Source organism: Oncorhynchus masou, chromosome 24 (genome assembly GCF_036934945.1).
Source record: "Oncorhynchus masou masou isolate Uvic2021 chromosome 24, UVic_Omas_1.1, whole genome shotgun sequence".
Classification (NCBI taxonomy): domain Eukaryota; kingdom Metazoa; phylum Chordata; class Actinopteri; order Salmoniformes; family Salmonidae; genus Oncorhynchus; species Oncorhynchus masou.
The window spans coordinates 110,856,511-110,865,917 of NC_088235.1; the positions used below are offsets into that span (position 1 = coordinate 110,856,511).

A 9,407-nucleotide genomic window follows, 5' to 3' on the forward strand; every position below is an offset into this window, starting at 1 on the left:
TTTCACTTTTACTTGAGTCATTTCCTATTAAGTAAGGTATGTTTTCTTTTACTCAAGTATGAAGAAAACTTTTTCAACCACTGGCGAGAAGACAGTTATACCCAATGATGCGTTTCTACATATGAACTTAGCTAACCACTATTGGCATGAAATCTCCTATGAGTGTTATCAGGGATTTCTGTAGGAGAAGCAGTGTCTGCCTATCTTCATCGTGTGCTTTCTGTGGTTATAGCTTTGACTGTATGCTGACAGTGAATTCAGAGCCATTTAGTGGCCAGTTACACTACAAACATCATTTTATCAGGTTTCTGTGAAGCAATTGTAATGACAGTCTGACACAAAATCCCAAAGAGTTTCCTGATTTGCAAGGGGTAGTCTGTTTTTATTGTATTGTTCATTAGAAACACAGATTGAGATCATTCTGATGAGATTTTGCCAGTGGTTGAAAGGGGATTTGGGCTTCCTGGGAAAATGTCAGACGTTGCTAAAGTTACCAAGGGGGGGTGGGGCTTAGCGAAGCCCTCTTGGGATCCTTTCGTACCACTCCACCTATTCTTATTCTACTGGTGTATTTGAAGTAATGTTGCTCTCTGTTGGTACATTTGAACTCAGATAGCCATGGACTATTCATTTACAGCTGTTATAAAAAAGCATCGGACAGAAAATAATGGAAAAAATAAGAGCATTATTGACAATGTTTGGATCATTTATTATATTTCAAAAGACACGTTTTCAACATCACATTGAATTCTGTAACACACAGACTGTGGTTTAAAAATAAATATGACTTAAATACTGAAAGGCATTGATTTCACAGTTCTGTAAAATCATAAAATTATATTAATTATAAGGTGGAATATTATATACAACTTTCTGTAGTTTGTATAAAATAGCTGTCAAAATCAGTATCATAGGAAATGTGTCGACTTGTGGTCATATACCAGCCAGTGGTGAACAATTTGTTCAATACAAAACTCCCTTAGGGAGAAAAAAGACATTTTCTGTAGGACCATCATGAGAACAGATGATTCTGTATACTCAACGTAGCACCTCTCTCCCAGTCAGACGATTCAAGGCTATCTAACCTACTACATTACAGTACTGAGGAACTGGGATCCAGGTGTGACCAGCTGATCTGCTTTGAAAACAGAGCCAGCCTGATCTGACTGTTGTTCCTGCTGTTATTCCTGCTGTTGTTCCTGCTGTTGTTCCTGCTGTTGTTCCTGCTGTTGTTCCTGCTGTTGTTCCTGCTGTTGTTCCTGCTGTTGTTCCTGCTGTTGTTCCTGCTGTTGTTCCTGCTGTTGTTCCTGCTGTTGTTCCTGCTGTTGTTCCTGCTGTTGTTCCTGCTGTTGTTCCTGCTGTTGTTCCTGCTGTTCTTGTTGTTGGTCTCTATATCAGGCTGTCGATGCTGTTCCTGTAGGTCTGTAAAGGTTCCTCAATGTCTGAGGTGCTGTTCAGATCAAACTTGTTAGCTGGAAGGAGGCAATGGAGAGCATATTGATGAGTATTGTCAAGTAAGAAAAAGCCATTCTGAATCAAATCTGAGATATTTTTGAATTTCTTATAACTTTCTTATTCCTAGCCAATGACTGTGAGTGTAGAAGATAAGGGACTTCTTCTGTGTTTACCTTTCTGTCTGATTCGTTTGAGGAGCCATGCAGCCAGAGACAGGCCAGATAATGACACAGCGCCCCCTGCTGCCAGGCCTAGGATAGTGGGGTTCAATGGAGGCTCAGGTGTGGCTGGAGGAAACAAGAAACAACAGAGGAAAAAAGTCAAACAATCTGAATCAACTGATTGGTCATATCACTGATTACAACCCTCTCAAGAATGTTTGAATTTTGGTAGCCCCCTTACGTAGGATATGCATTCATGAATCATTCATAAAGCCTTTATAACCTCTACATAAAACATACATTGTCCTGATGACCAGCAAATATCCAAGTTGGTCGTCTCACAGAATTTCAATTTGGTTGTGTCTCACAGAATATTCAGTTTGAATGTGTCTCACAGAGAGAGTAACAGAGGTTATAACATACCTGTGCAGGTAGGTGTTTCAGCGCTCCACTCCCCTGACCGTGAACACTGCATGTTTGGGGCCCCCTGGTGATCGTAACCCTCATCACAGCTGAAGTTGCAGACAGAGCCCCAGGGATGTGAGGGGGCCTCACAGCTAACCTGACCCCCCAGAGGAACCACAGGAGAGGGGCACTGGACAGCTGAGAGAAGGACACAGTGGTTAGTATATAAAACACCACAAAAGGAAACAAACCATTGTGGATGAAATAAGGAAAATGATTGTCGTTGGAGAGCTCATGTGTGTGGCAGACATCCATAAGGAGATAAGACCAATAGGTAAAATGGATGCCCGCATGACTGCAACTCACTTTGGATTAAAGCACCTACTAAAAGGTGTATATATACATATAGTATTGAGTTACCCCCCCCCCCCCCCCACAGAGTTGCCCTCAGAACAGCCTCAATTCGTTTGACATGGACTCTACAAGGTGTCGAAAGCATTCCACAGGGTTGCTGGCTCATGTTGACTCCAATGCTTCCCACAGTTGTGTCAAGTTATCTGGATGTCCTTTGGGTGGTGGACCATTCTTGATACACGGGAAACTGTTGAGCGTGAAAAACCCAGCAGCGTTGCAGTTCTTGACACATTCAAACCGGTGTGCCTGGCACATACTACCATACCCCATTCATAGGCACTTAAATATTTTGTCTTGCACATTAACCCTCTGAATGGCACACAGATACAATCCAATTGTCTCAAGGCTTAAAAATCCTTATTTAACCTGTCTCCTCCCCTTCGTCTACACTGATTGAAGTTGATTTAACAAGTGACATCAATAAGTGATCATAGCTTTCACCTGGATTCACCTGGTCAGTCTTTATCATGGAAAGAGCAGGTGTTCTTAATATTTTGTACACTCGGGCTGAGTAAAACCTCTCACTTCACCTCTTTCTCTCTATTTAATCTCAGTCTATAGTGTTTTAGTATCATGTGTAAATTGAGTTTAAACAGAGAAGAAGATTCGAAGTGAGAGGTTTTACTCAGCCCAAAATCTGTCCATGAAAATAAGGTCAATGAGATGGTGTCGAATTTGGTCAACAACAAAATGTCATTGCTAACTTGCTACGTGAGGCTTATTTGATTGAATAGAAGTTGCGTAATGGTTATATTTATGGCCCTGGTAGTTTGAGCTCCCGAGTGGGGCGGCGGTCTAATGCATTGCATCTCAGTGGAAGAGGCATCACTGCAGTCCCTGGTTTGTATCCAGGCTGCATCTCATCCGGCTGTAATTGTGAATCCCATTGGGCGGCACACAATTGGCCCAGCATTGTCTGGGGTAGGCCGTCATTGTAAATAAAAAAAATGTTCTTAACTGACTTGTTAAATAAATACATGTTGTTTTACGAATGCACTGATATGAGTGGACGCACAACTGTTTTTCCATTGTTAGAGTGGTCATGTTAGAGTGGTCTTGTTAATTAAGAGTTTAAAAACTCTTGTTAATATAGACAATGGTTTAAATTGATTTAAAAACTCTTGTCAATACAGACAATGGTTTAGATCAGGTCTAGTTTAAAGATGCAAAAAAGGTTGTCCTCACCTTCACAGTGTGGTATCTCCTCACTCCACTCAGCAGCTGATGTGCAGGTCAGCGTGATCGCCCCCTTGAGGAGATAACCCTCAGAGCAGTTAAAGTTACAGCTGCTTCCATAGGTGAAGTCTTCTCCACAGCTGATAGCGCCATCCTGTGGCTGCTGGAGGGTAGGGCAGCTTACAGCTGCAAGACAGAGTGGTGCAGTGGTCAGTATGTGTCCAGAGACAATTCTACTGTCACACAATTACACAACTCTATTTGCCCTCCTAGATATTTCTGAATGGAAAATGTCCTGTGTCATTCATATATTTATAGCAACTACAGTTGATGTAACATGTTATGGGGGCTACGTTTACAGATATCCAGAACCTGTACACACCAACACACTGCGACTGTGAGTCGTTCCACTGTCCCGAGGCTCCACACTGCAGGGTAGCAGAGCTGGAGGCCAGCCTCTCATAGCCCTCCTCACAGGTAAAGGTACAGGTGGACAGGTAGCTGAAGGAGCCCAGGGGATGGGAGCAGGCCATGGAACCCTTCCCAGGTTCATACAGCTCACTGCATAAGACCACTGGGGAGGAGAGGGCAGATTGCAATACATGACTAAATGTGTCAATGCTGTCACAGACTCTATAATGGCACAGATTCAGAGATGATTCCTCTATCTAGACTTGGTTTCCTCTATTGTAATCGCTCCTCTTTCACCCCAGCTGCCAAACTAACCCTGATTCAGATGACCATCCTACCCATGCTAAATTACGGAGATGTAATTTATTGATCGTCAGGTACGGGTGCTCTCGAATGGCTTGATGTTCTTTACCATTCGGCCATCAGATTTGCCACCAACGCTCCTTATAGGACACATCACTGCACTCTATACTCTTCTGTAAACTTGCCATCCCTGTAGACCCATCACAAGACCCACTGGTTGATGCTTATTTATAAAACCCTCTTAGGCCTCACTCCCCCCTATCTGAGATATCTACCGCAGCCCTCATCTTCCACATACAACTCCCGTTCTGCACTCACATTCTGTTAAAGGTCCCCAAAGCACACACATCCCTGAATCACTCGTCTTTTCAGTTTGCTGCAGCTAGCGACTGGAACGAGCTGCAACAAACACTCAAACTGGCCAGTTTTGTCTCAATCTCTTAATTCAAAGACTCAATCATGTACACTCTTACAGACAGTTGTGGCTGCTTTGTGTGATGTATTGTTGTCTCTACCTTCTTGCCCTTTGTGCTGTTGACTGTGCCCAACAATGTTTGTACCCTGTTTTGTACTGCTACCATGTTGTGTTGCTACCATGTTGTTATATTGTGTTGCTACTGTAGCATGCTGTGTTGTCATATGTTGCTGCCATGCTTTGTTGTTGCCTTAGGTCCCGCGTTACGTAGTGTTGTGTTGTCTCTCTTGTCGTGATGTGTGTTTTGTCCTAAATTTTTATTGAATTGATTTGTTTTTTAAAATCCCAGCCACGGTCCCCGCAGGAGGCCTTTTGCCGTTTGGTAGCTCGTCATTTTAAACAAGAATTTGTTCTTAACTGACTTGCCAAGCTAAATAACGGTTAAATGCAATAAAATAAAATACATATATTTCTATGGTCTGTTGTTCACAGGCACCTCTCATTGGCTAGAATGGTACCACCTGTTCTCGCCCTTTCTTGCCTGACTTCCATCTTTGAGGACATGTTTTTCCATTGTTAGAGTGGTCATATGTCTATCTTGTCAATAAATACATACGTTTAAAAACTCTTGTCAATATAGACAATGGTTTAAATCAGGTCTATTTTAAAGATGCAAAAAATGTTGTCCTCACCTTCACAGTGTGGTATCTCCTCACTCCACTCAGCAGCTGATGTGCAGGTCAGCGTGATCGCCCCCTTGAGGAGATAACCCTCAGAGCAGCTAAAGTTACAGCTGCTTCCATAGGTGAAGTCTTCTCCACAGCTGATAGCGCCATCCTGTGGCTGCTGGAGGGTAGGGCAGCTTACAGCTGCAAGACAGAGTGATGCAGTGGTCAGTATGTGTCCAGAGACAATTCTACTGTCACACAATTACACAACTCTATTTGCCCTCCTAGATATTTCTGAATGGAAAATGTCCTGTGTCATTCATATATTTATAGCAACTACAGTTGATGTAACATGTTATGGGGGCTACGTTTACAGATATCCAGAACCTGTACACACCAATACACTGCGACTGTGAGTCGTTCCACTGTCCCGAGGCTCCACACTGCAGGGTAGCAGAGCTGGAGGCCAGCCTCTCATAGCCCTCCTCACAGGTAAAGGTACAGGTGGACAGGTAGCTGAAGGAGCCCAGGGGATGGGAGCAGGCCATGGAACCCTTCCCAGGTTCATACAGCTCACTGCATAAGACCACTGGGGAGGAGAGGGCAGATTGCAATACATGACTAAATGTGTCAATGCTGTCACAGACTCTATAATGGCACAGATAGCCCCCCTCCTGACTCAGCCTCCAGTCTTTATGCTGCAGTAGTTTATGTGTCGGGGGGCTAGGGTCAATCTGTTATATCTGGAGTAGTTCTCCTGTCTTATCCGGTGTCCTGTGTGAATTTTAGTGTGCTCTCTCTAATACTTTCTCATTCTTTCTTTCTTTCTTTCTCTTTTTCTCTTTCTCTCTTTCTCAGAGGATCTGAGCCCTAGGACCATGCCTCAAGACTACCTGGCCTGATGACTCCTTGCTGTCCCCAGTCCACCTGGCCGTGCTGCTGCTCCAGTTTCAACTGTTCCACCTGCGTCTATGGAACCCTGACCAGTTCACCGGACGTGCTACCTTTCCCAGACCTGCTGTTTTCAACTTTCTAGAGACATCTGGAGTGGTGGAGAAACTCTGAATGATCGTCTATGAAAAGCCAACTGTCATTTACTCCTGAGGTGCTGACCTGTTGAACCCTCGATAACCACTGTAATTATTATTATTTGACCTGGTCATCTATGAACATTTGAACATCTTGGCCATGTTCTGTTATAATCTCCACCCGGCACAGCCAGAAGAGGACTGGCCACCCCTCATAGCCTGGTTCCTCTCTAGGTTCCTTCCTAGGTTCTGGCCTTTCTAGGGAGTTTTTCCTAGCCACCGTGCTTCTACACCTGCATTGCTTGCTGTTTGGGGTTTTATGCTGTGTTTCTGTACAGCACTTTGTGACAACAGCTGATGTAAGAAGGGATATATAAATACATTTGATTGATATACAGAGATGAGTCCTCAATCTGTTTCTATGGTCTGTTGTTCACACGCATATATGCCCTCTCATTGGCTAGAATGGTCCCACCTGTTCTCGCCATCTCCTGCCTGACTTCCGTCTGAGGACATGTTTTTTCATTGTTAGAGTGGTCAGAAGTCTATCTTGTCAATAAATACATTGGTTTAAAAATTATTGTCAATGTAGACAATGGTTTAAATCAGGTCTAGTTTAAAGATGCAAAAAAGTTTGTCCTTACCTTCACAGTGTGGTATCTCCTCACTCCACTCAGCAGCTGATGTGCAGGTCAGCGTGATCGCCCCCTTGAGGAGATAACCCTCAGAGCAGTTAAAGTTACAGCTGCTTCCATAGGTGAAGTCTTCTCCACAGCTGATAGCGCCATCCTGTGGCTGCTGGAGGGTAGGGCAGCTTACAGCTGCAAGACAGAGTGGTGCAGTGGTCAGTATGTGTCCAGAGACAACTCTACTGTCATACAATTACAAAACTCTATTTTCCGTCCTAGATATTTGTGCATGGAAAATGTCCTGTGTCATTCATATATTTATAGCAACTACAGTTGATGTAACATGTTATGGGGGCTACGTTTACAGATATCCAGAACCTGTACACACCAATACACTGCGACTGTGAGTCGTTCCACTGTCCCGAGGCTCCACACTGCAGGGTAGCAGAGCTGGAGGCCAGCCTCTCATAGCCCTCCTCACAGGTAAAGGTACAGGTGGACAGGTAGCTGAAGGAGCCCAGGGGATGGGAGCAGGCCATGGAACCCTTCCCAGGTTCATACAGCTCACTGCATAAGACCACTGGGGAGGAGAGGGCAGATCGTAATACATGACTAAATGTGCCACGATGAAGTCATTACTCAAGATACACAACAACTGAAATACAGGAGGTCTAAGCTGTCATACTGGTAGAAAGACCGATAGCAAGACACTGAAGTAATTCAAAGACAGTACAAATCAAAAGTTCATGACAAATTGTAGCCGTTTTTTATTCTCTATTTAGTCCTTCCAGAGCACATTATTTATAAGGTTTATAAGAGGATATACTTACATTCACAGGTGGGAGGCTGTTCTGACCATGATTCTGAGGCTGTGCATCTCACAGGCCCGGAGCTGCTCAGCTGGTACCCCTCTTCACAGGAATACTGACACGTCGAGTCAAAGGAGAAATTCCCATTGGGGTGAGAGCAACGGACACTGGCATTAGCAGGGACAGTGACCTCCTCCATCTTACATTCAACAACTGCCAACAGAGGAAAACAGGCAAAGAGTTACAATGAAGAGAACATTGAGTGTGATAACAGTTGGCTTCATACTACCTGTATTAGATATTTGGACTATATCATCCTTGCTTACCGTGTTCACACTGCTCTCCGTAGAAGCCCTCAGAGCATTTACAGCGGTGGCTGTTGATGGTCTCCACACACTCTCCATGGTAACATGAGTCGCTCTGACACGAGGCTGTGAAGCACAGAGCCGTCTTCTTCTTCATGCACGACTCATCGTTCCACTTCCCTGTGTCCTTCTCTCTCTTGACGTACATCTCCACACAGTCCTCGTTGTTCCCCCCGTTGTTGGGTTCCCCGTCTGCCCAGTTCTCTGCCTCTTTAGTCAGGGTCTTATTGGTCCCCACCCAGGTCCACACGTCGTCCACCTTACGGATCCCTATCCAGTAATAGGTGGTCTGCCTGGGCAGGATGCTGTTAAGGTGGGAGATCTCTCCACGGTTCTGGATGGCCACCATGTCAGTGTAGTGCTCCGTGCACCACTTTCTAGCAGTGTCCCAGTTCATAGTTTTGTTGGAGTGATGGTAGGACCAGCCCTCTACTCTAGTGCACATGGTGACAACTGAGGATTGACAAAAAGGTCAATATTGACATACAGTACATGAATGAGTTTACATGAGTGGGATTTTAGAAATGCATAGATCTTTTGAAATGTGTTTCTTACTTGAGTACAGAAGGAAGAGGGTGATCCATGAGCTGGGGCTTCTGGTTTGCTGTGATGCAGAGCAGAAGTCCTGTGGAGACAACATCCAGCCATACTTTACAGACTGAGAAACGCATTGGCTGTCTGAAATGTATTTAAACTAACTGGTGCATCTTAATTTTAAGGCATAAACCAATTATCTCAACAGTACTTACCATTGTAAGATTCAAATGTGATGCTGTTTTGCAGGTAAATCTCCAAAGGATATGTTTCTAGTCTGATCCAGTGGATGAAATGATACTGCTCTCTGGTGCCTTGTGCACATATATATACACCAACCCACACTCCAACAACGGCCAAAGACCGGAATTCATCGTTATGACACTGCCTGGGCGTGAATCAGATACTCTGGAATTTCCAACTTGGAAACTTTCTCCCCCTCCCTCATTTAGATATCTGGACTCTATCCTATTGTGTCGGTCAGACAGATAAGAGCGTCTCTGAGTAGGTGCCAGAGCCCAAAGCCCGGGCTGCAACAGGAAACAAAGATTGAGGAAGCAGTCATCAACAACAGCCTCTGCCCTGGGCAGAGACTCACAGATACTGAGCTGGTGTTGAAATGTTTCATTCACTC

General features: G+C 44.4%; 1 protein-coding gene across 1 annotated transcript; it reads right to left on the reverse strand.

Moving 5' to 3' along the window:
* Positions 1 to 685: 685 nt before the first annotated feature.
* LOC135513279 (E-selectin-like) lies at positions 686 to 9,091 on the reverse strand. The gene is made up of 13 exons (XM_064936148.1): positions 8,989 to 9,091; positions 8,795 to 8,864; positions 8,201 to 8,692; positions 7,896 to 8,087; positions 7,454 to 7,645; positions 7,081 to 7,257; positions 5,806 to 5,997; positions 5,433 to 5,609; positions 3,994 to 4,185; positions 3,621 to 3,797; positions 2,040 to 2,219; positions 1,629 to 1,742; positions 686 to 1,472 (listed from the first exon to the last, which is right to left on the reverse strand). The coding sequence occupies exons 1-13, from the start codon at positions 8,989 to 8,991 to the stop codon at positions 1,390 to 1,392; spliced, it is 2,241 nt and encodes a 746-aa protein (XP_064792220.1). The 5' UTR covers positions 8,992 to 9,091; the 3' UTR covers positions 686 to 1,389.
* Positions 9,092 to 9,407: the final 316 nt, after the last annotated feature.